This window comes from Panthera leo, chromosome B3 (genome assembly GCF_018350215.1).
Source record: "Panthera leo isolate Ple1 chromosome B3, P.leo_Ple1_pat1.1, whole genome shotgun sequence".
NCBI lineage: Eukaryota > Metazoa > Chordata > Mammalia > Carnivora > Felidae > Panthera > Panthera leo.
This window is the reverse complement of record NC_056684.1, coordinates 49,089,673-49,117,395: the sequence shown is the minus strand read 5'-3', so window position 1 is coordinate 49,117,395 and position 27,723 is coordinate 49,089,673. Positions and strand designations below refer to the sequence as shown.

General features: G+C 37.9%; 2 protein-coding genes and 1 non-coding gene across 9 annotated transcripts in view; 1 reads left to right on the top strand and 2 right to left on the bottom strand.

Moving 5' to 3' along the window:
- Positions 1-269: 269 nt before the first annotated feature.
- On the bottom strand, positions 270-15,683 carry RSL24D1 (ribosomal L24 domain containing 1). Its single transcript, XM_042941971.1, has 6 exons — positions 15,531-15,683; positions 10,975-11,088; positions 9,167-9,239; positions 3,735-3,798; positions 1,882-1,967; positions 270-472 (listed from the first exon to the last, which is right to left on the bottom strand). The coding sequence occupies exons 1-6, from the start codon at positions 15,609-15,611 to the stop codon at positions 399-401; spliced, it is 492 nt and encodes a 163-aa protein (XP_042797905.1). The 5' UTR covers positions 15,612-15,683; the 3' UTR covers positions 270-398.
- Positions 15,684-19,580: 3,897 nt separating this feature from the next.
- LOC122223284 lies at positions 19,581-19,686 on the top strand. Its single transcript, XR_006204169.1, has one exon. It is a non-coding gene; the product is annotated as a U6 spliceosomal RNA (small nuclear RNA).
- Positions 19,687-21,077: 1,391 nt separating this feature from the next.
- The window catches only part of RAB27A (RAB27A, member RAS oncogene family), a 75,472-nt gene continuing 68,826 nt past the window's right edge, over positions 21,078-27,723 (bottom strand). For all 7 annotated transcript variants that reach the window (XM_042941969.1, XM_042941964.1, XM_042941968.1 and 4 more), the window contains one exon: positions 21,078-23,368. In XM_042941969.1, the coding sequence (XP_042797903.1) occupies positions 23,170-23,368 (199 nt within the window). In that variant the 3' untranslated portion in view covers positions 21,078-23,169. The remainder of the gene's footprint in view (positions 23,369-27,723) is intronic.

Here is a 27,723-nt window from a genome sequence, read left to right as displayed (position 1 = left end):
AATAAAGTAAAATTAATATTTTACTGCAAAGAAAATTTATGGCTAGGGATATGTAAAATATATTTTTGTCATTAGTTCTTCCATAGTGCCATAATGGCACTGCATAGTGCCATTACCCAAATGGCAGGAACATTTTATGTCTACACTTCGCTTCTGTATTTACAAAGAGAAGTTGCATGACTTACATAAATGTAAGTATCAGTGAAGGTTTAACAATGGAAATGCAATCTAACATCCATAATATCTGATATTTTACAGACAGCAATGAGCAACGTAAAAGAGATGTATTTTTAAATACCTTTCATTTGAGTGACCTTATGTAAAATATAAAAGATCATTTAGAAGTTCTTGGTCTCCTAAGGAGATTTTCAAATGCACTAATAGAAATAGTGAGATCTTTAAGAAATATCTTCCATGTCCACATCCTGTTGTAATTTCTGCACCATTTTTTCTTCCAATTGCTTTCCTTTGCCTTTAAAAATAAATTAAAAAAAATATATCAATCCACTGTAACCTTGCAGAACACTTACCAACATTTTATAAAGGATCTTAGATGGTTTAAAATAGCCAATTCTAAGAAATTTAAGAATAGTAACCAAACCCACACAGGTCTTATGATATGTCATACATAAAATAAGCATTCCATACACATTTATTCATTTCACCCTAACATGCATTTTAAATATGAGAGAACACAGACCCAGAGACGGATAAAATTGTCCCAGATCATTCAGTAAGCCCAGTAAGCTCAAGAGAGAATTTGAACCCTGGCCCTCTGGCTCCAAGGTCTCTGTTCTTTATAGTGTACTTACCTACCCTAAGAGGGTTACCTAAAAAGTTACATAACAACAGTTCATTACCGTTGTTCTGGGTGTAAGTTCACATCGTCTATATGTGAAACAAATGCTCCAAGATTTTGCCTATTTTAATAAAAGTTGGTACAAAAATTAACTCGTTAAATACTTATCTATTCAACATATAGTTACAGAATTTGACCTTAGTAAGGTTTCGACATGGAATCATTCACAGGAATTAACTCTTGAACTAAATCTCACCAAAATTTCTCTCCCTTCAGGTAATCTGCATAAGTAAATCATATAACAGATGGTATTTGGTGCCAGCTGAGTGAAGACTGGTTTTCTAGCACCACAAAAGAAACTATGCACACAAACAACTGCCCAAATGAGTGACTATAGGCAAGTTATATAAACTTAAAGAGAGGGGCGCCTGGGTGGCTCAGTCGGTTAAGCATCCGACTTCAGCTCAGGTCACGATCTCACGGTCCGTGAGTTCGAGCCCCACGTCAGGCTCTGGGCTGATGGCTCGGAGCCTGGAGCCTGCTTCCGATTCTGTGTCTCCCTCTCTCTCTGCCCCTCCCCCGTTCATTCTCTGTCTCTCTCTGTCCCAAAAATAAATAAACGTTAAAAAAAAAAAAAAAATTTTAACTTAAAGTTTTAATACAAACAGTAGTATCAGAACCCAGAAAGCTAAGGAACAGAAGCTCAGACTCAAAAGGCCTGGGCCTCTGTATTTATCCTAAGTTGCACAATTCCCATACCAACCAAAGTTGGAAAACCACTAATAAAAAAACACTTATTTAATAAAAAGTATGAAATAGGCAAAAATCTATTAAATTAATACTCAAATATGACTAGCTTATGGAATACAAGATTTTTCTGAAGGGAAGAAAAACACCATTTGCAATAAATTAGAACTGGGCAATACAATGAATAAATTATAAACAAAGTCATATCATAAATGTGATATTTACATGAAAAAATGCCCATAAAAAGTTGACTAGCACCCACTTAACCCGACCACAACAATCCTGACTCTTGATTTCTCTACTGAAAGAGAACTTCTGTGTAATACAGCACTTACCGGCAAGAGGGGCGCGGATAAGATGAATGTTTTGCTTGACTTCTTTGATGTCCTGAACTTTCTGTAATTCTTTATTTTTCTTTAATCTAGGACACAACACATAAAAGCCAAAACTAGTTACTAAAATTTCTTTAAAAGACATTAATTCCTAATTTATCAAAATAATTTTAGCCAGGGATTAGCAATAAGAACTCAAAATTATTTTCTAGTTCCTAATTAGCTTAAGAAATTCTTACACTACCACTGGTTCATTGACTGTATCCCTAGTACTTAGGAATAAACTGGGGATTAATATATATTTGCTGAGTGAATGAAGAAATGTGATTGAAGAATTAAATGTCAGACATCAATATCTATTATAAGGATATAGTGCAAACCTCTCAAATGCTAAAGTACCTAGATCTTTTCTCCTCAAACGAAATAGTCTCTGTGCTAATTTTTCTGATCAGTAATACAAGAACACAAAACACATGTATGTGAGACAAACATGCTAACAGACTAGTTCTCAAACATTTAGCTTTTGTTTCTATATCACTTTAACATTTTTTTAAAGCCAGAAAGCTGTCGGCACATGCTTTTCTATGACAAACTAAATAGTAATGTGATCAAAAACAAATGCTCCTGGGACACCTGGGTGGCTGTCTGTCAAGTGTCCTACTCTTCATCTCATGGTTCATGGGATCTAGCCTGGCGTGGGCTCTGCATTGATAGCATGGAGCTTGCTTGGGATTCTCGCTCTCCTCTCTCTACCCCTCCCCTGCTTACACGTGTAGACCCTCTCTCTTAAAAAAAAAAAAAAAAAAAAAAAAAATCCCTGCTCTAAAGAAATAGCCAATTCCAGGCCAGGTAAGTATAAGATGAGGCCACATCTTCTTAGCCATCAATCAAGAAAGCACCCAAAGATGAGGAAATTGACAATGAAATGGGACCCTGCCTGAAGGGATGCCCAGTAGCCTATATGGAGCACTTACAACATCAAAATAAATAATGACAATTATCACCCCTTGAATACCAGAAGAATCAATGAATACACACAGATACATGAATAAAGGAATACATTTTGAAACTGGAAAAGGGAAAAGCTCCTTTATATGAGAAAGACAACTAATAAAAGAAAAAATTATTGAACCAGGTACCAGTTTGAGGAACTTTGCAGAGGGTCAATGTTTTCCCCTAAGATATGTACTGATCAAAAAGAAAGAAAAGAGCTTTTCAATGGAGTGGAAAAAACTGGCAGACACCCCCTTAACCAAGTGATCAATCACTTGAAACAATATGTGGCTCCTGCTATATGTGTCCTTATGTATAATCATTTCTATGATACTCTGGCCAAAAGTACCTAATCTGAATCTAACCATGAGGAAAACATAAGATAAACACAAACTGAGGAAGATTCTATAATATAACTGACCTGTATTCTTCAAAAATGTCAAAGTCATTTAAGAGGAGAAACTGTCCAAACTAAAGGAGCTTGAGGAGATAGGACCACTAAATGCAATGCAAGATCCAGGGTTTTCTGTTGCTACTGGAACTGGTGAAATTTAAATAAGGTTTGTAGGTTATATAACCATATCATTCAATGTTAATTTTCTGATTTGGGTAATTATATGATAGGTATCTAAGAAACATGTTCTTATTTTTAGAATATATACATAGAAATATACTCAGAAAAAGGGTATCATGTCTTCAACTTACACAGAGACAAGGACAGAGTAAATGTGTCAAAATGCTACCAGAATATACAAGAGTTCTTTATACTATTCTAGCAAGTTTTCTGAAGTTATGTGAGAAAAATTTCCCTGGATTTCTACTAGTAATTATTTTTTCAAGAGTTACTCTACACATGTTCATACCTGTTCATTATAAATTTAGCTTGGCGTTTCTGTTTGATCTCTTCAACTCTCTTCATTGCATCAACTACAAAAAAAATAAGAGTTACATATTTTTGCACATTCAAGCAAGAACTTTAATAATCACTTTATTCTGACTTAGAAATGGCTTAAATGAAACCCTCACTGCACAAACAATCCCTACTAAAATAGCTGAAGAAGGTAGGTACTCTTAGAGTTAACAGTGATGTCAGCTATCTTTCACAAATACAGCTCTAATTTTTATTTTACAAAAGTCTTTACTGCTACTAAATTTTCCTTCTACTTTAAACCAGCCCAAACTTTAAGAATTTGGATTAAGGGCAACAAATCTCATTCTTACCTTGTCCTCTCTGTTAATAAAAAAAACAAAACAAAACAAAACACCATTCTGGTAATAAATACTACTTTTTCCTCTAAGTGCCTGGGATATGATCTGCACATGATGAATACTGGTAGAATGAACCAATCAATTTGCCATGTTCTCAACCACTAAAATCCAATAGTTTTGGGAAATGTGTGGAGGGGCTAAATCAAACTATGCTCTACAATCTACATTAGCACTAAGATTAAGACAAACCATACATGTAATTTGATATTTTCTAGCAGCCACATTTAAAAAGTCAAAATCTAGTCATGTATCTTGTTTTTATCCAATATATCCAAAATACTGTCATTTCAACATAATACAAAAATTACTGAGGAATTTTATGCTTGTTTTCATATAAAGTCTTCAAAAACCACGTATTTTACATTTACAGCAAATTTCAGGGCACCTGGGTGACTCAGTTAAAAGCATCCCACTTCGACTAGGTCATGATCTCACAGTTCATGATCTCACAGTTCATGAATTCAAGCCCCGCATCAGGCTCTGTGCTGATAGCTCAGAGCCAGGACCCTGCTTCAAAATCTACGTCTATCTCTCTGCCCCTCCCCTGCTCATGCTGTCTCAAAAATAAATGTTAAAAAACAAATTTTTTTTTTAAATTTACAGCAAATCTCTATTCAGAATAGCCACATTTTAAGTGTAACCCCTGTGGTCAGTGGCCGCCAGACTGGGCAACACACTCCCAATCTAACAACTTCTACTCTGTGGATCTGAAGAATAGCAGGATATTCAAGTAATCTTAAAACATCACCAATATACTTTATAAAGGATAAAATACAGTAAAAAAACCTGTAAGATGACACCTTAAACAATGATCAAAGTTAACACAGCCAGTAATAAGACCAATGGACAGTAGGAGGTAGCTCCTAATAGGACACAACGATAAGAACTCAGCATCCCATCTATGGTATTCCAGCCAAACGTCCATTACCCAAATCTAACACTGAGGCAGTATCAAACAAAAGTCAATTAAGGGACTTTATACCGAACACTTGACCCATACTCTTCAAAACCATCAATATCAGTGCACGTGGGTGGCTCAGTTAAGCATCCAAATTCAGCTCACGTCACGATCTCACAGTTTGTGGGTTCAAGCCCCACATTGGGCTCTGTGCTGACAACTCAAAACCTAGAACCTGCTTCAGATTCTAGGTCTCCCTCTCTCTTGCCCCTCCCCCACTCATTTTCTGTCTCTCTCTCCCCCAAAAATAAACATTAAAAAAATTTTTTAAATCTGTCAGTATCATAAAATATAAAAACTTGGGAACTGTTTCAAATTCATAGAGACCAAAGAGACATGACCTGTACTATTCCTCCACAGGTCTAAGATTAAATGATAATACTGTACCAATGTTAATTTCTTAATATTAAAAACTATGCTATGATTATTTACAAGAATGTTCTATTTTTCAGGAAATACTCTTTCTACTAAACTACTTAGGGATAAAAACATTACATATGCAACTTAAAAACTTCAAAATATTATAAAAGGAAAACAAAGGACAGAGAATGGTAAATTTAATAACATTTGAGGAATCAAAGATGAAGGATATCAGAATTCTGCAGCTTTTCTGTTCAGTCTAAAAATATGTCAAAATAAAATCATTTAAGTGTAATCTGGGGACCAGCCAACATTGATACCACCTGAAAGCATGTCAGAAATGCAGAATCTTAAGTCCCACCGAGACATGCTATATCGCAATCTGCATTTTAACAAGATCCCCCAAAGGTCTCATGGAGCCACTGGTATTAAGATAATGTCTACATGAATAAGACAGAGTCAACTTTAAATCTGCTCATGCTAAATATGTAACTTTTTTCTTTCTTTACTTTCAACAAAAATATGAACAGTTCTGGTACTCAAAAGTATTTCTATACCTTAAAGCTACTCAGAAGGGAAATAAAGAGCAGTGGCAGGTAGGGGCACCTGGGTGGTGCAATCGGCTAAGCGTCCAACTCCATTTCATCTCAGGGCTCATGAGAACAAGCCCTACTTCAGGCTCTGGGCTGACAGCCTGCTTGGGATTCTCTCTGCCTCTCCCCCTACACACACATGCATGCTTTCTTTCTCTCAAAATAAGTAAACTTTTCAAAAAAGTGGCAGGTAAATCCTCTCCAAAGAATAAGACACTACCTTTCCAAATATTGCAGAAGACTGAAAAATTTTTAATGTAAGAAACACCTGATTTTTTTTTAATGTTTATTTTTCTGAGAGAAAAAGAGACAGAGAATGAGCAGGGGAAGGGCATAGAGAAGGAGACACAGAATCCAAAGCAGCCTCCAGGCTCTGAGCTATCAGCACAGAGCCTGACATGGGGCTAGACTCATGAACAGCAAGATCATGACCTGAGCCAAAGTCGAACACTTAACCAACTGAGCCACCCAGGTGCCCCAGGAAACACCTGATATTAAAATTGACCTGCAATACAAAGACCTGAAGGATAAAATACAAACTTTTCTTCCTAGGATTCTTGTTTTTGATGAAGTTCTCCTGCTGTTTCTGTGGACACCAGCATCTTAACAAAAGTTGCTCAGTCCACACCTTTCCACAATTCAAAAACGTAAGCAATGAATATAAAACTGCCAACAGATTAGCTTCAGACCTAATGATACTGAAATAGAGGGTGTGGGGAATCAACAAACCTTTTAGAAGAGTAACATATTTTTTTGGAATACTACTAAAAGTTTTTATTAACTGTGCAGTAGGAAATAGTTTTAAGTTCCAAAAGACTCATACTGTCTACTGAGAAAGTTTTCTACGAAAAGTCTACTTTTAGGATCTCAAAAGGAAAGGATAATAGAATCTAGGGGGGGGGGGAGGGAACCCTCAATAGAGCACTGCTGCTTATAGAATTTACTTATGTAGGGGTGCCTTGGTGGCTCAGTAGGTTAAGCGTCCGACTTTCTCAGGTCATAATCTCATGATTCGTGGGGTCTGTGCTGACAGCTCAGAGCCTGGAGCCTGTTTCAGATTCGGCATGTCCCTCTCTCTGCCCCTCCCCTGCTCGCACTCTGTCTCTGTGTCTCAAAAATAAATAAAAAATTTTTTAAAAATTTACATATGTATAAATAAGTGGGGCAGTGACTGATAACATATGAACCAGTTACTGTGTAAGAGAAACAATAAAATAGGAATACTCAGTGAAGTGCATCAGAAGAGCAGGGACTATATGTGCCCTCTTCATCTTTGTATGCAAGACTAAGTACTTATTGTTAAAATACATGAAGTCTTACGATACACAATTGTATCTTTCAGGAACAGTGTTAATAACAGGAAACCAGCACAGAGGGTCATAGTAACTGAATATCCACAGACAACTAAAATATTCACCTGTTTCAACATCAAACTGAATCTCCACCAAGTAATAGTTATAAAATATGTAAAAATGATCTGGAGCTGCTATTCTCAAATAGTAACAAAGAAAATAAAGTCCAAAATTAAATAAAATTCAATGGGATATAAAAATGCTTTCGGACCTTCTAATAACATCTCTGACAAGTTTGTCTTTTAGAATCATTTTAAGAATTCTTACCAAAAATTTGTAATAATGCGTGGTGATGGATACCTAGACTTTGTCATTTCACAATATATATAAGTATCAAATCATTATTACACTGTATACCTGAAACTAATATGTTCTATGTCATTTATACCTCAATTAAAAAAAAGAATCCCATTAATCTCTTTAGAAATCCTTGAGTTTAAATCAGCATTATTTCCTTATCAAATAAACCCAGTATATTCAACTGCTTTCCAGAAATTAACTCTTCCTCTAACTGCAAAACAGAGGGAAAGACCTTATTTAAAAGAAACAAAACACCAAGGTTATGTGGAAAGGCAATTCCAAAACTGGAGTCTAAATTCTTCACATAGTCCAGAAAGATAAAGCTTTAGAGAATGTCAAATACTACTACAAAGGCCCCAATTTTTCAATTCCTCCCCTGAAGTGTTGTGACTGGGCAAAAGGTGATGAAAAGGATGCCCTGACTATGATCCATTCAAGACTGATAAAGTCTACAGGACCCCAAGCCCTGGAGACTTCTAAATAACAAACCAACTATATCACCTCCACACCCAAGACTATATAAATAGCTAAAGAACACGTAAGACAGGCACGGGGAGAAGAAAAGTCAGGGACAAGGACCTCAAACATACGCAAAGGGTCATCTACAAGCTAACTTAAGAAATTTAGTTTTACTACATATGGGATTTTTTTTTTCACTAAAGTCTCTGCCTACTTCAGGAAAAAGAGGGAAAAAAAGACAAGGACTAGTTACCATTGCTTTTAACGTCAGCAGCCTATAGCTCCACTTATACCTAAGCCATGCACTTAGAAGTTCTGTTAGAAAATGTAATTATCACCTTAGGTGCTACACTTTTTAATTTTACAGAAGCATTACATTTTGTAAAGTATACCGAATGTTTATATCCCTAAACTAAATTATCTAAACTTATAAAGTGTGTTAGGTTGGGGCACTTGGGTGGCTCAGTCAGCTAAGCATCTGCCTCTTGATTTTGGCTCAGGTTTGATCTCACAGTTCGTAAGTTCAAGCCCCACATCAGGCTCTGTACTGACAGTGCAGAGGCTGCTTGGGATTCTCTCTCTCTCTCTCTCTCTCTCTCTCTCTGCCCCTTTCCCCACTCAAGTGCACACAGCATGTGCACGTTCTCTCAAAATAAATGAAAAAAAAAGTGTTAACTTTTGTGTATATTTTAACTATGCCACACTCACCCCAAAAAACTATTCTCCACTTCTATTTTTTCTCAGATTTTTAGGTATTTTTATATCTGTGTAGGCACTTCAAATCATATCTAATAATTACATTATTTTTATAATGCATGTATCAGCCAATTCTGAAAAGGATTTGGGGCAGTTTATAACAAAAGATGCAAGTACAACAGAACTAGTAAAACAAAGATAAAGAATAAAAGCTAATCAATGAAAACATTTAAGCAACATAAAACATTAAATTCAAGGTAATATCCCAAACAAGTCTCTAAAATTCCCGGTATTCCTTTGTGACTTACTAGTTTTATTCCATAGCTCTCGCTGGTATTTAACAGGTTCATTTCTACGTTTTTCAAATTCAAATGAATTATCCTGTAAGAGAGGGAAAAATAATGGTTTTAAGGGAGATACAGAGGAAGCATTACTTAAAACTTTATTCTCCTTTTCACAAGGGTTCCAAGTATTTCAAACCATGGACACATATTAAGATTTCCCCAGGGTGGCCCCAGCAAACCCAAGTTTTCATACTTTTTCTCCTTTTCACACCAGATGTATAAGACAGCCCTACTGAAAATACCAATCTGTACACCAGTGATTCTTAAGAGGACATCGGGAGGAAGGTATTAGCCCCATCCTTCAGAGGGGCATATAACAATCAAGGAGATTATAAAAAAACTGAAGAGGCCTCCCTAATTTCCAGTTCCTAGATGAGACTCACAGGCAGAAAACTTTCTATGAGGCTGAACCATATGAATTACTACTTTTCAAAGATCAAAATGAGTCAAACATTGAGAATTTCATATGGTTCAACCTAAAAACTTATCATGTATGTTCATATATCTCAACACTTATATATACCTTTGTTATAGCATAAAGCTATATAACTACACATCTTCAAATAAATGTGGTGCTACTCTGCATGACATAATTCTCTCCCAGAAATTCTTCAGGTGCCCTTTAAATGTACTTGGTATTTTGACAGTTAATAATCCTATTTACCTTAAAACATGAGAAACAATTTTAGAAAAGCTATAGTTCTCTTAGAAAAACTATAGGTATGTTTCTTAGTTTTCAAATTTATGTGAGATAGGCACATGGAACAGCATTAACTCTGTATTTACCTATTTCATTTATATACACGTGACCTACTCAGTCACAATAACCTCAGCAATGACAAGGTAACTGGTCACCAGCAGATGACTGTGACTGGCATCCACTCTTCATTCATGCAGTTGTCACTTGCATTTGAAGTGCTAAGTTTATTCTCATCCATACCAGAAATCATTTTTGTGACAATAATTGTGATTTGGCTTTGCATCTTGTCAAAATACATTCTCCTCATTCATGGAAAACGAGGAGTATTAAGGAAGCCAGGAAAAGGCTTCACTGCAATTGCTTAGACACTGCCCTTAAGGAGTAGAGAGGTGGGAAAGTCAAACAAGGAGGGAAGGAACAGTTTAAAGGTCTTCCTCCCTCAAAGGAGGCTTAGGCAGCAGCTTTCACCTCCTCCTTTATATGGGTCATATGTGAACTAGCTTCACCAGGCCCTTATACCAACTCAGTACCAACAACCTGATGATGGCTGACTCATGCATGATATTCTCTCACCCTTGATTATCCACTATTTCTCCTTCTACCAACACTATTAACTAATTTCTCTGTTCTCAAAGTCCTGTAAGGAAATCCAGAAACTGATAAATGAGTCTACTACAAATCTTTTCAGAACCCTTAATGTTGGTGATGAATCCTTTAATTAATCTCTTGGCTTTGTCTCAAAATCCTTGAGTAGCAATTTTCAACTTCATCTCAATCTATTTAAATGATTTTCCTTTTTGTTTGCAGGAGCTAAAAAATGGTTTTCTGAGAACAAGGAAAATCACGTTCAAAAAATGAATTAGGAATTTTTTTCCTTTTCAAAATTCTACCAATTTATCGTTTTTAGGATCATGTGAGAATTAGATTATTAACAGAACCAAACCCAAATAAATCACTTACCAATTCTCATCACAGGAAGCCTTGTTATAGTTAATTAAATTATATGCCCTCCCCTGTAAAAGTTAAAATTTTAAAAACCGTAAAACTTCCATTGAAAGCTAACTATACTCACCACTGTAAGCTCTTTACCAGCTGCTTTACGGAATGCTTTAGTCCACCTGACCTTGCGAGGATTGCGCTTCTTTTTAAAGTTTTTATGACACTTGGATTTACAGAATCTGAACACCTATAAGAAAAGTTAAAATAGTGGAAAGTCAACATTACGATTTTTTCTATCGTAGGATGTTACCCCTGCCCAGACAAAATATACTGCAAAGTCTGAAAAATGACAATGGTTGTACTCACAATTTCTTCTTACAACACCACTTAGAAATACATGTAGACATGTAAGATTAAATGTAAATTGAACTATTTTTTGACTAAAACCTGACTATCAAATATCACAGCTAAAGACTAAGGGCCCCCAAAATAATATGGTTAAAAAACTACCACTCATGTTTATAGATTAACAGTAAAACCTTACAGTCATCTTAAATAAAAAATGGTATTTGCAAGGAAAGTCACTTATTTAAATCCCTGCCCACTTAATAATAATTCTCAAAATTCACTTTCTATATACCTCAATGTGGGAGGTGGGGGTAGTTTCAAACAACTCCTGTGAATCCCTTTTTGTTCTTTCCATCCTTTTTGTTAAAACCACAAAATAATTTCAAAAAAGCAACTAACTGGCTACAGATTTGTTTTCTAAAATATGTATTCATAGTAGGAAATTCTTCAATACTCTAATTCTCCACCTTCATCCCAGAAGATATTATCCTTTAACAGTGCTAACTTAAAGTTTAATGATGCTTCAATATGCCCGTGAAATGGCTAATTAGGACTCATTATAAGTCTAAAATGCATATTTTGTTACTTTGTAATGTCTCCAAACACAATGCAATTTGTATGTGTACAGGAAATCTGAGAAGAAAAAGTACTACTTAGGAGTATATGGATCTTGGCAAAGAAAATTAAGGTGAATCATCACACCTAGAAGATGTGACCTATCTTCTAGGTCTAATTAAGTATAAAAAAGGTCAAAATGAAGTATAAACATTTCAAATTTTGTGTATACATCACAAACCTGCATATATATCACAAGCCAAAATACTTTTCTTTTTTTTAATCTTTATTTATTTTTGAAAGAGAGAGAGAGCGCAAGCAGGGAAGGAACAGAGAAGGAGACACAGAATCCGAAGGAGACTCCAGGCTCCGAGCTGTCAGCACAGAGCCCAAAGCGGGGCTCAAACTCATGAACCATGAGATCATGACCTGAGCCAAAGTCGGATACTTAACTAACTGAGCCCCTCCAGGCGCCCCGCCAAAATACTTTTCATTTTATGTACACTTTGTTCTATGGGGAAATTCAAGCAGGTCCCTATATACACTAGAACACAGTTTTCTTAGAAATAGTCAATACTAGGGCCGTCTGGGTGGCTCAGTCAGTTGGGCATTCAACTCTTGATTTCGGCTCAGGTCAGGATCCCAGGGTCATGTGATGGGAGTTCCACACTGGGACCGAGCATGGTGCCTGTTGGGATATTCTTTCTTTCTCTCTCTCTCTCTCTCTCTTTCTCTGTGTGTGTGTGTGTGTGTTCCTCTGTTCCTCCCTGTCCCCTCCTGGCCCTCCCTCTCCCTCCCTCTCACTCAGAAAAAAAAAAAAAAAAAGCCAATACTAATTTAATCTGATCTGGGTCAGTACCTCCTGGAGAGCCCTCTCCTAAGAGACATGGGTCAAAACATGCCTGTATTATTGAATAAGTTTCAAAGCAAGTAGAAATCTAAGAATACAATGGATCTCCTGGAGTACCCCACCATGAATTCATATCAGTAATTTTGTATTTTTAGCCCAAAGGACTTTTACAGTAAAATCCTCCTACATTTAATGCCTACTAGATAACTCCTAGACAAGTCCCCATTTCTGAGATACACCTAATGAGAGGTTTGAACTTGTCCTGGATCTCCTCAATTCCAAACTGAGCCAATGGAAAGTTATACATAGAGAAGTCTATTTGAACTCTGTATCTAATAGATGTTAACTGAAAAGCACAATAAAGTACCTGAAAAGACTGGAATCAATGGAGCTACGAAGGGAATTCAACCAATAAGAAAGATCTACTATGTGTCTGATATTACCAGGTACTAGGGATACAAGAATAATTAAAACATCATACTCTATCTTGAGAAGGTTAGGACAGCATTGGAATAAAGTCTCACTTTACAATGAAGAGATTGAGATCAGGGTAGGGCATAAACAATGGGATAAAACTATATACAATAGTCATACGTAAGTAAAATGGAAATATAAAAAAAGGAAGTGGTGGGTGAGTAGTGGATGGATTGTGAGGCAAAGCTTCATAGGCTCAAGTTTCCCTCTTAAGATACTCCTCTATCATCCTCAGTCTTCAACAAGCATATTAAATGATCTAATACCTCAGCTTCAAAGTTCTTCAACTCTTAAACTCCACTGACTGAATACTTATTAAGCACTCATTAAGGGTGCATGTATTTTTTATGTTTGAAAAGTATATAAAAATATGGAATATTAACACTAATTGTACCCTTAAGAAAATACCTAAGAAGCGTAAAAGGGGAGGTCTCTATGAAAAACAGTCCCAGGGAGCCTGGGTGGCTCAAGTCGGTTGGGCCTCCAACTTCAGCTCAGGTCATGATCTCACTGCTCATGGGTTTGACCCCTGCATCAGGCTCTGTGCTGTTATCTGGGAGCCTGGAGCCTGCTTCGGATTCTGTGTCTTCCTCTCTCCCCCTCCCCCATTCACACCTCTCTCTCTCTCTCTCAAAAATACACAAACATTAAAGAAGGGAAGAAGGAAGAGAGGAAAGAGGATGGAAGGAAGGAAGAACAGTCCCAAAAGCTAAGAGAAAAAAGGCAGAAAAACTATTAGGAAGCTATAAAAGTAACAAGTGCCTAATATGAAACCAGAGTGGGAGGCCAAAAAGAAAGCAAAGACCACTAAACTTTGCAGAGCCAGGTTAAGACTTGGTAACTAGACTTGGTAACTAGATTAAAAAAAGGTAAAAGGTTCAAAGATGACTCTCACATTTCTAGCAAAACTGTCTAGGCATATGACAGTAGTATTAAATGAGAAAGCAAAAAAGATGTGAATTAGGAACTCTCAGTAACCTCACTGTTTGGTACAAACAGGATTTCCCTATCCAGTGGAAAATTCAGACTACAGCAAAGAAGGTACAGATTTGGACATCATAAACACAGAAAAAACGAGATTCCTATCTTCCTTAGTGCTTCAGGGCCTCTGAATCTTATATCCCCAGCCAACTCTGTTCTTGTCTTCCCTAGAGTAAGCTGGCTCGCAGCCAATTCAATACTGTCCTTGCTAGCAATACAGACTTCATCACCATGAACTTCCACTGTGTCTGCCAAATCAACACACAACTCTAGATAGCTCCCATGGTCTTTTGTTCTCATTCCTATACCCACCCGATAAGCCCTGCGGGGCAAAAACCGTAAAATTATAATGACCAGATGATCTACAAAGCCATATTGCCCACTCTGAATTAAACGCCAACCTAACGATCATTAAGTTAGTTGCTATAAATTTTTTATCATGTTCCTGAGAGCAGGTATTCAAAATCTTCTACACGTTCTTTCAAGTTCCCAAACCTAGTTTTGGTCCCACACTTTCAGCAAAAACCCCTTGCTCCTAATTAATGACGTCAATATCTTCCATCTATAATAGATACAAGGTGATGAAGCAGAAAGTGTAATTCCTTAGCATAACAAAGTCACCTGTTAAAATATAAAGTCCTAGATCCAAATGCTGAGAAATAATATGTTAGAGGAAAGAGATTCATTCTGATGTAAGAAAGCAAATTCATGTATTATTCACAAAGTCTTTCACAACCAGGTCTCATAATTATGTTTGTATTTTACGTTTATAGATATATCTTCTTATGTAGACTTACATATATGTGTATTTATAGCCTTACCCCAGGCCTGGATCACCATTTACAAGTCACTTCCCTAAAGAGATTGCTTCGCTGTGCCTCTCTTCAACTGTTCACTCTTCCACCACCTAGAATTCCCTCTTCTCACTTTTTTATGCAACATTCAAGATCCAAGATAAATGTCTTTCTGAGCCTTTTCAAATACGACCCTCCCCAACTCACCTCCAGCAACTTCGTAATACATAACTACTACTAGGCCATATGCAGCATTTCTATAGTGTTACGGACACTCCCAACTCTTATTCATCTCTAGGGGCATAGACCCTAGCAATGATGCTTGACTGGGCATACATTCAACAAAGTTTACTTAATTCAAGAACTCCACCCAAGTACAAGAGTGACCAAACAGCCCCCACACACCCCCAGACTACATCCGAAGCTGTCTAAAATAACTCGGGGACCTCACCGCAGCCAGCCTCGGTCAAGGGTCGCCTGGTGTCCAGCTCGGTTCGGGACACCAGGAAGGAGAAACTCCGCAAGCGGGAGGTCGAGGCCGGAGGTCCTCACAAAATCATCCCCTTGTGAGGGCAGCGCGGAAAACGCGAGCGAAACGCCCCAGGTGCAAAGGAACCACGCGCTGAAGCGGCGCTCCTCACGCCCGCGGGAGCGTCGCAGAGCGCGCGCCAGTCTTGGCGACCTCACCTTGCAATCGTTGCGGACAAACATCATGCCGTGGCCGGGGTAAATGGGCCCCGAACAGAAATAACACTTCTCAATACGCATGTTGAAACCGCGTGAGCTCTCACAGACGAAACGCCGAACTCGAGCGGAAGTGACGCAGCCCGTCACAGGAAGTGGTTCTCTTTAGTACCCGACCCCGGAAATAGTGAGCATGCGTCGGCCCTGAGGGACCTGGGAAGCGATCCGAACGTGACAGCGCCTCTCAGCGGCAGCGCGAGCAAAAGCGCTGCCGTTTTGCGCAGGCGCAGAACTGCAAAGTCGCCTTGGCAGCCTTCACTGTGTGAGGTGGAACGTGGCGGTACGCCGCCTTAGAAACGCTGTTCTCACAGCGGGTCGTTTTCCTCTCTACCATACCCTGTAACGTCAGCATTTACTCCTATCTTATGTGATTTGTTCTTTGTCCCTGGCCGACTCTCCACACACTGGGATGTCTTTAGGAACTCCTTAACACTGGGACACTGCCTGCCCCAGACCTGCCACTGACTGCCTTCCCCAGAGTACTTGCGCTGTGGCAGAGAGAACCTGCGGCCTCAACGCTAGGACCCAAGCGATCGAGTCTCTGAAGCTCAGAGAACGTTACCAACAATTTTTGAAAGACTTGTGGTGATTTAAACCTTTTCTCCTCCCTACCCGCTTTTAATTAATATGCATGTGGTAAAAACATTTTAATAGGAAACTAAGGTTCCCTCCTCAGACCTCGAGACTCCTCCACAGTGGCAATTGGTTTCTTTTCAAGATTTTCTGTGCATAGATAAACATGTTTATTTCTGTGTGCGTGTGTCTCTTTCTTCTTTTGAACACTAATGAGCATCCTATTCACCGTTTTCTGCACCTCGTTGTTACCTGTCTCCCATTATTGGAATAAGAGCTCCAGGAGGACAGGGATTTTTGTCGTTTTGTTTACAGCTATAGCCCACAATGATGAAGTCTTGGGGTGATGGTGGGGTGATCCGGAGACAACGGCCAAGAAAGAATTCTTGAAGATGTCTTTGGTGCAAAAAGGTGATTTTATTATAAAGCATGGGGACAAGACCCATGTGCAGGAAGGGCTGCACTGGGGTGATAGGTAACTGATTAGATACCCTCAGGTTGTGAAGAGGTTAGGGATAGAGTAAGTCTCTAAGGTATTTTGGAAACAGGGTTTCCAGGATCTTGAGGGATTAGCTGTTGCCAGGGAAATGCCATTTATTACCGGTTAGTAAAACCTGAGTCACGGAACCATGGAGATGTGTATCAGAGGGGCATAAGCCTGGAGTATGATTGACAGCATGTATCTTGGGAGTTGAGATAAAGGAAGTTTTCAAAGGAATTTTTATATGTTAAAGTAGACTTACAGGATCCTCAAGGTTGGAATAATGTTAAGCTAAGATTCTCTTTTGCCCCTAGCAAAGTGTCATCATCAAGGCAGCTGAGCTCCTATTGGGAGGTCACTCTGCCTGTTTCAAGAACTAGTCAATGGGAATTTAATTTTTCACTTGCCTTAGTTTCCCACATTACCATGTCAAGTAGTTAAACCCTTTCCTTTGTTCTTGGGTAGCCAGGAGTATCCAAGAAATATCACATACTCCACCAGTGAACAGGGGGCACTGTTAGCCTTTATTTTGCCCTCAGCTTGCCCCACACTCCTCATCAACAATACCTAGAAGAGTTCCTGACACATAAATATATATTCTATTACCAATGAATATTTAACATTCTTTTTCACCATTTTGTATAATATGCAATTATATGAAGATATCATTTTAATTGGTTGCTTATTGATAGACATTTGTTTCCTACCTTTTGGCATAACAAGTATCTTTATATTACTGGTGGGAGAGTCAGCATTGTGTGAATGGAGGTCTCGGTTCTTGGACTCTCCTCGAGAAATATTTATCTGAGGATCTGCACTCCAATAAAGATAGCCTGGAGGAATGTAGCGAGAGGAAAGCAGTTTATTAAGGGCAGCAGTTTATTAAGGTGGGAGAGCAGTATGGCCTAGAGGTGGCAACTGCACTGAGGCTAGAGGGGTCCTTTCTTTGTGTATAAGCAGTCTTAGGTCACAGAGGGAGAGGTCTCTAATGGAGGCTGCTTCCAATCAGTTGGGAAATTCCTCCCACAGGTTGTGAGGGGGAGTTTTTGACCCTACAAGGTTTGTACCAAAACATTCATTGCAGCCTCCCCCCACGCCCCCCCCCACCCAATACTTCACTCTCAACCAAGAGACTGAAAATTATTTTATCCTTATTTACTCTTCTGCTCTTATTCCCATCAACAATTATAGAAGAGCCTCACCAGTCCTCACAAGCTATTTACACAATTCCTTCCCAACTCTCAGTTTTATCCTGCTATTTGAACAAGAAATTTCCTGCCCTTCTCACTTACATGGTCACCCAGCTTCCCCTTCTTACCTTTAATGTCAGAGGCCACATCCCTCATCCATGTTCTTAATACCATACCCTAATGTTTCCTCTGAGACTTGTTTGTTTCAACCTATGAGCATATTCAGTGTTTCACATTAGATTGAATGGACAAGTAGCCAGTCTCCAAAGTTTTTTTTTTCTTTCAAATTATAACAGAAAATATGAGAAAGGAAAGATATGTATTCTACATCCAATAAGTTGAGCTAAAATCTTAAAATACTTCTTTACATTTATCAAGCTTGAGACCTATGATTCCTGAATCTGAAAATAGATGTCTTTTATCATTACTGAAAACTCCTCAGCTCTTTTCTTTGCATGTATTGCCTCTTCTTTTATTTTCTCTAATTTCTTCTTCTAGAATTCCCATTGGACATAAATTGAAGCTTTTATCTTTCCTCTATATCTCTTCTCTCATACTTTATCTCTGAAATCTATATAATTTTCTCTGACCTGGTTTCTAGTTCAATAATTCTCTCTCCAACTGTGTCAAACTTGCCATTTAACTTCTGACTGTTAAGTTTTCAGTATCAATCGCTACGTTTTTCACAATGGAAATTTTTTTCATTCAGACCAATATTGTAGCTATAATAATGACTTCTTTTTCCAGATGTTTCAATTCCTTTTATGTTTGTAATTATCTTACACATTTTTACTTTGTGGTCCACATCTGATTACTATATTATTTCAAGTCCTTAAGTGTAAAATATTGCTGTTTTTGGTTTACTGACCCTGGATCATGATTGAGGATGAGGGAGTGGGCAAGGAATGGGTTTTTATTCATAATTGTGAGTTCATCCTTAGTAGAGTGTTTTCTGTAAGAGTCCTGTAAAGTGTGGGTGGAGATGTTCCCTCTGAAAAGATTTTGCTTTGCTTCTACCAAGTAGTCCAGAGGAATTACCAACCAAAAATCACATTTTTATGTTAATTTCTTAGCTTAGCCATTCTCAGACAAAAAATAGGATAAACTTGAACCGCAAACCTGTGTAAAAGGTTATAAATTTTTCAGGAGATACTAAAACATAGACTGGGCCCTGGCTTTCTGTGTGTTTGGGGATGGGGGCATTCTCCATTCCAGTGCCCTACCTCCACCATACCCAAGGCTTTCTCTCCTAATGGCAAGTAGTCATTAAAACCAAGCACCTTACGTGGATCCTGAGAAACAACAGAAGACCATGGAGGAGGGGAAGAGAAAGAAAAAAAAAGTTAGGGAGGGAGGCAAACCCTAAGAGACTCTTAAAAACTGAGAATAAACTGAGGGTTGATGGGGGTTGGGAGGGAGGGGAAAGTGGGTGATGAGCATTGAGGAGGGCACCTGTTGGGATGAGCACTGGATGTTGTATGGAAACCAATTTGACAATAAATTTCATATAAATAAATAAATAAATAAATAAAATGTAATAATAAAAAACCAAGCACCTTGACTACTAATACTGACAAAATGAAACCAAAAGCAAACCACACTCAATATCAGGTTGTTCTAAATTCTCTCTGTTGCTGCCATTGTTGTTGCCATTGTTTTTGTCAGTTTTGTGGGGGAAAGGGAAAGTTGCAGGATATTTCCCTTACTTTGAGAGACCAACACTGTATTTAAAAAAAAATATGTTCATTAGTCCTCTCTTCAGCAGCACATATAGTAAAATTGGAACAATACAGAGAAGATTAGCATGGCCCCTGTGCAAGTCAACACGCAAATTCGTGAAATGTCCCATATTTTTTATAAAAACAGGGAGGGGGACAAAACAGAAGAGACTCATAAATATGGAGAACAAACTGAGGGTTACTGGAGGGGTTGTGGGGGGGGGGGGGAATGGGCTAAATGGGCAAGGGGCAATAAGGAATATACTCCTGAAATCATTGTTGCACCATATGCTAACTAATTTGGATATAAATTTTAAAAAATAAAAAATAAAATTAAAAAAATAATAAAGTATAAACCACAATACTCTGAAAAAATATGTTCATTATATTTTATACAGCATTATTTAAATGTTTTAGAGTGGAAGAATTTCCCAGTTATATAGTCACCAATGTTGCCAAAAATAGAAGACCTGGAAACACCATACAGAAATTTCCATTTTATAAAAATGCCAATCAAAACACTCCTTCTGGAACATTTCTTGGATTGTTAGTGATCTTGACATCAACTCCAAAAGATCAGAATGTACTTCTCAGATTTCCTAATTTCTCATAACCAATATAGACTTACAAATGAGCCTAAACATTTTTGAAGCTGTTTTTATTTTCAAATACTATTCCTCTGTTTTTGAACATTGACTCCTTTTTGAAAACTTGTTCCCTTCTGCCGCTGCTTAAGTCCTTCATGCAGTCCACCAATAACCTACTATGTGCCAGGCCCTTTTCTGTGTAGTGACAACACAATTTTGAAGAAAGCTGCCCGAGTCCCATTTGTCATGGAGTTTATGTCTTAATGGATGGAGACAAACATGTAACTGAATCAAGTGGTGCTGAGTGACATATATAAAATCAAAGCAGGTAACAAGGAAGAAAGCAACAATCTGGTTGGGGCCATGAGGACAAGTGACTGCTATTTTACAGAAAGTGGTCACTAAAGTCCTTTGCACAAGGTGACACTTGAACCGTCTTAAAGGATAGGAGAGAGAGTCACGCAGATATGTGGAAGACTAGCTATTCCAGATCAAGGGAACAGCAAATATTCCTGAAGCAGGAACACACTTGACTGCTCCAAGGAGACCAGTGTGCCCACAGGATAGTGAGTGAGGGGGACAATGACAGAAAATAAGGTCAGAGTCCATCTCCCCACATATTCTTTCCGTATCCAATGATGATACCCCCTTCCTGATGTCTCTTGCATCCATCTCTCAGGTATAATATTAATTCAGGCTCTTACCATCCTTGTTTTGCTCACCAGAGACTGGCCAGTACAACACTGCCTGCACTGTAGGTGTTCTATAAATGTTTGGTGATAATGTACTTGAATTACCTTCTCCAGAACCTGTTGTCTTGGCTGGCTCCTCATCAAACATCTAATGAAATTTGTATCCCTGAATTTAGTTTTCTCTAGTATTCTAACTTCTTCTTTGAAACTTTACTGTGATAGGAAATGAAATTATATTCACACACAAACTTGACTAGACTACTTTTTAATTATAAGCTTAATTGGCACAAAGTTCACTGAAGATACACTTCACTTTTACACAATCTTATAAATAGAAAAATACATTGATGCAAAAAATATGTTACTTCAATAGCAAATTCAAACAAGTGATTTCCCAAGAGAATACAGGTTATTTATTTCAATAATTAAAGATAGTTCCTGCATGTGCACTCTATCATGTATATGTTTAATTGTGTATTATAGATAAGGCCAATGGGATATGTAGCTAATTGCTCATTTGGTTCTTGAAAAAGTGAAACATACAAATATTGCCTTCTTTTTAACTATATATAAAATGCTGCCTGATTCGTAGCAGTAAAATTGTAATTCACCTCACTGAAGTCTTACGGCAACTTTAAAAGGCACTGCTTGTGATTATGACCCTGCCCTTGTAATGTCTGAATCTTCGTCTCACTGAAATAACACAGTTCAAATGCACAGGACTCAATGACTTCTTCAGTATTTAAAAGAAGTCTTCATTTCAAGACTAGAAATATGTAAGATCTTAGTAACCACAGCTAGGTGTTTTAAAGGAGTTGTGGGAGGGAACTGGCAAAAAAACAGGATACTCAATAAAAAACTATTTGAAAATTACCATATAAAAGTAATTACTTTCCATCACCGCTGTATTTTTATCATTACAGTTCTTCCAAGCATTTGCCACCACAAAATACATTTACTTTTATTCTTTGTTTAATTACAATGAGTGATATTTCTTCCTAAATAGCGACTAAGCTCTTTGGAACTTTTAATCTAATTTCTTTAAACCACTTCAATAAATAAGAATTTTCCCCTATTGACTTTTATAAACACCTGCCATAAGGCATATTTTAAAACTACCTTGAATTTGATATGAAGACTCTTAAGCATTACAGAGGAATCCATGAGCTTGGCAAGACCCAGCAAGTGCAATAAATGCCTGTGATCTCAATAAAAAATACAGGCTATAGAAGGCTTCATTTTTCTTATATTCAGCTATAGTATAACTGCTTAAATACAAACATATTTTATCTACCAAATAGCAAACAAACATTTTATGTAATTAAAAACTAATTCCTTCAATTCCACCAATGTAAAAAATAAAACAAATTGCAAATATCAATGACATAAAGCATGATGGTGAGACAAAAGATTAGTAGTTCGTAAGCTAATTAAAACTACTGTCTGAGGATGCCAGAACAACATTATAAATATGAAGAAAAAGCAGCTAAATGTTTACTTATCACAAATAACTTCAGCATAAGCACCAGCTATGTCCAAATGTGGCCAGCACATAAGCCAAATATAAATGCACAGGTCACAGTGAAATAAAGCCATAAAAATCTAATTCCCTGATCCTTCGATCAACCCTTCAGAGCAGTGGGAATATAGCAGGGAGCTAGAAGCCCCACTTCAGTTGCTCATGCTATATTAAGACACCCCTGACCTCACGCCAATTCCTTACCTACCAAGAGTCAAAGTGAGTGTATAACTGGTCAATCCAGTTTATCCAGAGTCTATAGACATAACCATAATTTATCCTATATTCATTTAAAGATAATATTTATATAAATACTCACAGATATTGAACTGACATTTGTATATATTCTTAGTTAACATTCAAGTGGTTTAGATGACATTTTACCATCTAAAGGTCACCTACAGTACAAGTATGTTTTTTTTTAATTTGGATTAATTGTTTTATAATTGTACCTAAGATTTTAAGAGTTGGACTCTGGACTGATGTATGTTAAGGCAGGTGATGGCATCTTTAGTCATTCTACTTAATAAATGCACTCTTCTGTAACCACAGAATCCTCAATTCTTGAATGATCTACTGTCATGGGCTAAAGTTTTATAAGGCACTTTTGGCAATGTGAAACATTCTCACAACTCTCAGGCTGAATCTTAAATATTTACAAAGCTGCAGCAAATTAATTTTGAAACCAGATGCTTTAATTGACAGCTCTAACTGGGACGGTGAGAAGCAGTTTGTACACGTCGGTTCATCTCTCTCTGTGCCATGTATTACACACAGAGAAGATCACAGACCCTTGAGTTATTGTGTAGCTCACTGGACTCTTCAGCAGCCACATATCCCCTTCTCCTTTTCTTCATTCAAGTGATCTGTGGAGGTGTGACCATTGGATCGTACCACTCCTTCAGGAATCCAGGATTTGTCTACACACCGTTCCATTCGCTTCATTATCAGGTCCAGGAGCATCTCGATTGCTTGGTTTATGTTTGTCCCGTTGGCAGCACTAGTTTCAAAGTAGGGGATTCTGCAAGACAGAGAAAATTCAGGTAAAAACATGTGGAGGGAAAAGAAAGTGACCTTTGCACTTTATAATTCAACTTCAAAAATAAGTGGAACATAAATATACAAGAAAATAAAAATGCTTTATCACAACAGAGTACATAAAAAAGCAAAAGAAGACAATAATATAATTAACACTGAATTCCTAACAGAGAAGAACCTCTGGAAATTTTTATTCACATTTCACAGATGATTTTTTTTATGTTTATTTTTGAGAGAGAGAGAGAGAGAGAGACAGAGAAGACAGAGTGCAAGTTGGGGAGGGGCAGAGATAGGAGACACAGAATGTGAAGCAGGCTCCAGACTGAGCTGTCAGCACAGAGCCTGACATGGGACTCGAACCCATGAATTGTGAGATCATGACTTGAACCAAAGTCAGACACTCAACTGACTGAGCCACCTAGGTGTCCCCCACCCCCCATTTCACAGATGATTAAACAGAGGCTCAGAAAGATGAAGTAATTTTCCCAGTTTCATAAAAATACAAAGTAGAAGAGCCAGGATTTAAATCCACAGCTGCTTGATTCCAGTGAAACCAACTCAACCATTATGTTTAACTGGTTCCAAATTAATCTGCTTTGTATGAGGATTTCCAAAACAAATCCCTTCGACTGCATGCTGCACATGCACTGACAGTGGAGAAAAATGCACGCTCTCTGGCTGTGTTTGTCAAAGGCTTTGCCACTTGTCAATTCTAGCCTGTATTCTCTGGTCATAAACTTGAAGACATTCTGATTTCTACATCATCTCAGAGTTTCTCAAGGACATCAGTCTTTGTTTACCCAAGGACCTGTGATATATGTGAAATTTTTAAATAATTCACAAAACATAGTTTCTAAACTATTAAGACTGCTTTTCATATAATCTTGAGAAAGGAGTCTTCTTTTTTCTTTTTTTATTTCTTTTTTAAATTTACATCCAAGTTAGTTAGCATATAGTGCAACAATGATTTTAGGAGTAGATTCCTTAATGCCCCTTATCCATTTAGCCCATCCCTCCTCCCACAATCCCTCCAGTAACTCTCTGTTCTCCATATTTAAGAGTCTCTTATGTTTTGTCCCCCTTCCTGTTTTTATATTATTTTTGCATCCCTTCCCTTATGTTCATCTGTTTTGTAACTTAAAATCCTCATATGAGTGAAGTCATCTATTTGTCTTTCTCTGATTTTGCTTAGCATAATAACCTCTAGTTCCATCCACGTAGTTGCAAATGGCAATATTTCATTCTTTTTGATTGCCAAGTAATATTCCCTTATATATATACAACACATCTTCTTTATCCATCCATCCATCGACGGACATTTGGGCTCTTTCCATACTTTGGCCATTGTTGATAGTACTGCTGTTTAACTTTGGGGTGCATGTGCCCCTTTGAAATAGCACACCTGCATTCCTTGGATAAATACCTAGTAGTGCAATTGCTGGGTTGTAGGGTAGTTCTATTTTTAATTTTTTGAGGAACCTCCATACTGTTTTCCAGAGTGACTGCACCAGTTTGCGTTCCCACCAGCAGTGCAAGAGAGATCCTCTTTCTCTGTACCTTCGCCAACATCTGTTGTTGCCTGAGTTGTTAATGTTAGCCATTCTGACAGGTGTGAGGTGGTATCTCATTGTGGTTTTGATTTGTATTTCCCTGATGAGGAGTAATGTTGAGCATGTTTTCATGTGTCAGTTGGCCATGTGGATGTCTTCTTTGGAGAAGTGTCTATTCATGTCTTTTGTCCAGAGAAATGAGTCTTCTTTCAGTGGCCACCTTGTATACATTTGAGTTAGTTCTTGAAACAGGATTAATCAACTGCCAAATTCTTCCTGCTTCTTAGTAAAGCCATGAAAACAGTGATAAAACTGTATTTCCTCAAACTATCAATTCCATTTCCACCATTTAGTAAGGAACCTGACCAAAATGCTCTGAGATATAACAACTGCAAAAGAAAGTTGTTTGAGCACCTCTGTGGGTATTGCAATTGAGTCTAGTTAAATGTTCCTTACATTTAGAGGGACTTTACAATTCTCCATCAGTATTACTTTTTTTGGAGAATATCTTTGTTTTCCTGTGTTCTCCTAGTATGTTAATGCCACATCAGTGACTCTGATTACAATTTCAGTTCCTCTTTTATTATTTCTTGGCTAGGAGCAGCTTCCACCTGAGAGCTTTTATAAATATATATATTTTTAAACTTCCTAGTGCTTTTACATCAAAAATCAAAAGAAGACAATAAAATAATTGACACTGAATTCCTAACAGAGAAAAACCTCTGGAAATTTTTATTCACATTTCACAGATGATTAAACCGAGGCTCAGAAAGGTGAAGTCATTTTCCAAGTTTCATAAAGATACAAAGTAGCAGAGCCAGGATTTGAATCCACAGCTGCGTGATTCCAGCTTGATTCCAGTTCTTCTCACAGCTGCTTTGCTTCTCATGTCACTAAGATGCCATAGTGGGGGAGGGGGGAAGCGCCTGGGTGGCTCAGTTGGCTAAGCATCTGACAACTCTTCACCTTGGCTCAGGTCATGATCTCACCATCCTGAGATCTGAGATCGAGCCTGCATGGGCTCCTTGCAGGGGCTTCTCTGTCCCTCTCCCCCAGTCCCTCCCCTCCCCCTCTCCCTCTTCCCCACCTCCACCACTGCCCTCGCAATGTTGCATGTACCCCCTCTCTATTAAAAAAAAAGGGCAGCAGCAGTACAGTAGGGGGTACATGTATAGGAATGGAAGGCTATTTCTCCATATGATTCCTCATGAGGCTGTCTTGTTATCTGCACACTTCCTGTAGGAGCTGATAGGACTTGCAACTGGACCTCTGCACTTCTCTCCTGCTCCAGGCTAGCTCTTAAAAACTGGTTGAGGAACTCTCCAATGAACATTTATCCATCCATCTGTGAGTACTACGAGACACAGTTGCTCTACTGATTCAACCATGTCCATGTTCATACCCCTCTGTATCCTGATGCTAACATACCTTAATCAGGAAACAGTATGCTGGGCAAATTACATGTTCTTAGTGTTTTTAAACCTGCCTGGCAACACCTTTGCTTACTGTCAGTCTTCTTAATTCCATCTTCATCTGTTGCCTTATCCATAAAATGAAGATAATGCGTCTCTCTTTCCCACTCCCCTGGTCACATGCAATATTTGATGATCAAGTGGGAGGAGTGCATCCTTTGTGGGGATTCAACAAATATTTATTTATTGAGCACTTATGTTATTGAGCTGAATCACGGGGACAGTGTGTGATGCTGCCATTGTTGTAAGAATGGAATATAGGTTGAGAATTCTCAAAATTTAAATATTTACATTTTCTTCATCATGCTTCTTCTTAACTACACCATGAAGAATCATTTAATGTCTACAGAAAATTTCTCATACTTAAAAGAAGGCTTGGGGCACCTGGGTGGCTCAGTCGGTTGGGCGTCCGACTTCAGCTCAGGTCATGATCTCACAGTACGTGAGTTCGAGCCCCATGTCAGGCTCTGTGCTGACAGCTCAGAGCCTGGAGCCTGCTTCAGATTCTGTGTCTCCCTCTCTCTCTGCCCCTCCCCTGCTCATGCTCTGTCTCTCTCTGTCTCAAAAATAAATAAAAACATCAAAAAAATTAAAATAAAAATAAAAGAAGGCTTAATCATTCTACCACCATTCAGAAATATACTGTTTCATGGAAAAGCAACTGAAAAATTCATCATTCCCCCCAAGAATAATGAGCTGAAATTGGAAATACAAAAAGAGAAAAAGAGAGAGAGAAGGAGGAGGAGGGGGAGGGAGGGAGGGAGAGAAACAAAGAAGGGGGAATAAAACTGGTTGAACAGAAGAACTTTCTTGTCATCATAATGCACATCTAATTTTTTGAAATCCCCTCAAAATCCAATGTAAATAGCTTTCAAACTCAGGTCCTGAGCTCCAATGAATTCAACTGAATCTATTAAGCTGTTTCTACTTTCCACAGTTTTTCCCTCTTGCTCCTGAAAATTGCTTCACAGTTATTTTTGAGGCATACATGAAAATCATAGTTGAAAATACTTTTAAGAACTATAAAATCTATGCATGGAAGTTGCAAACATCTTTGACAATGGTTAGGAGCCATAACCTCTGAAGCCAGCCTGCCTGGATTCGAATCCTAGTACAACCTCTTACCAACTATGGAACCCTGACAAGCCATTAAACTCTGTGCCTTACCTGCTTCATCCATAAAACTAAACACTATCAGCATTGTCTTATAAGGATTAAATGAGTTAACATTTAAAGCATCTATATCATAATCTGACACACAAGAAATGTGTCATTTTTGATATATGTGTCGCTGATAAATGTTTCTTATTTCTAAG

Coding starts and splice junctions, on each gene's coding strand:
- RSL24D1 (XM_042941971.1), bottom strand. CDS start 15,611: ATGCGTATTGAGAAGTGTTATTTCTGTTCGGGGCCCATTTACCCCGGC. Junction 9,240..10,974: donor CTGGTAAAGAGCTTACAGTG/GTGAGTATAGTT, acceptor CCTCTCTTACAG/GATAATTCATTTGAATTTGA. Junction 3,799..9,166: donor AGAGCTATGGAATAAAACTA/GTAAGTCACAAA, acceptor TTTTTTTTGTAG/TTGATGCAATGAAGAGAGTT.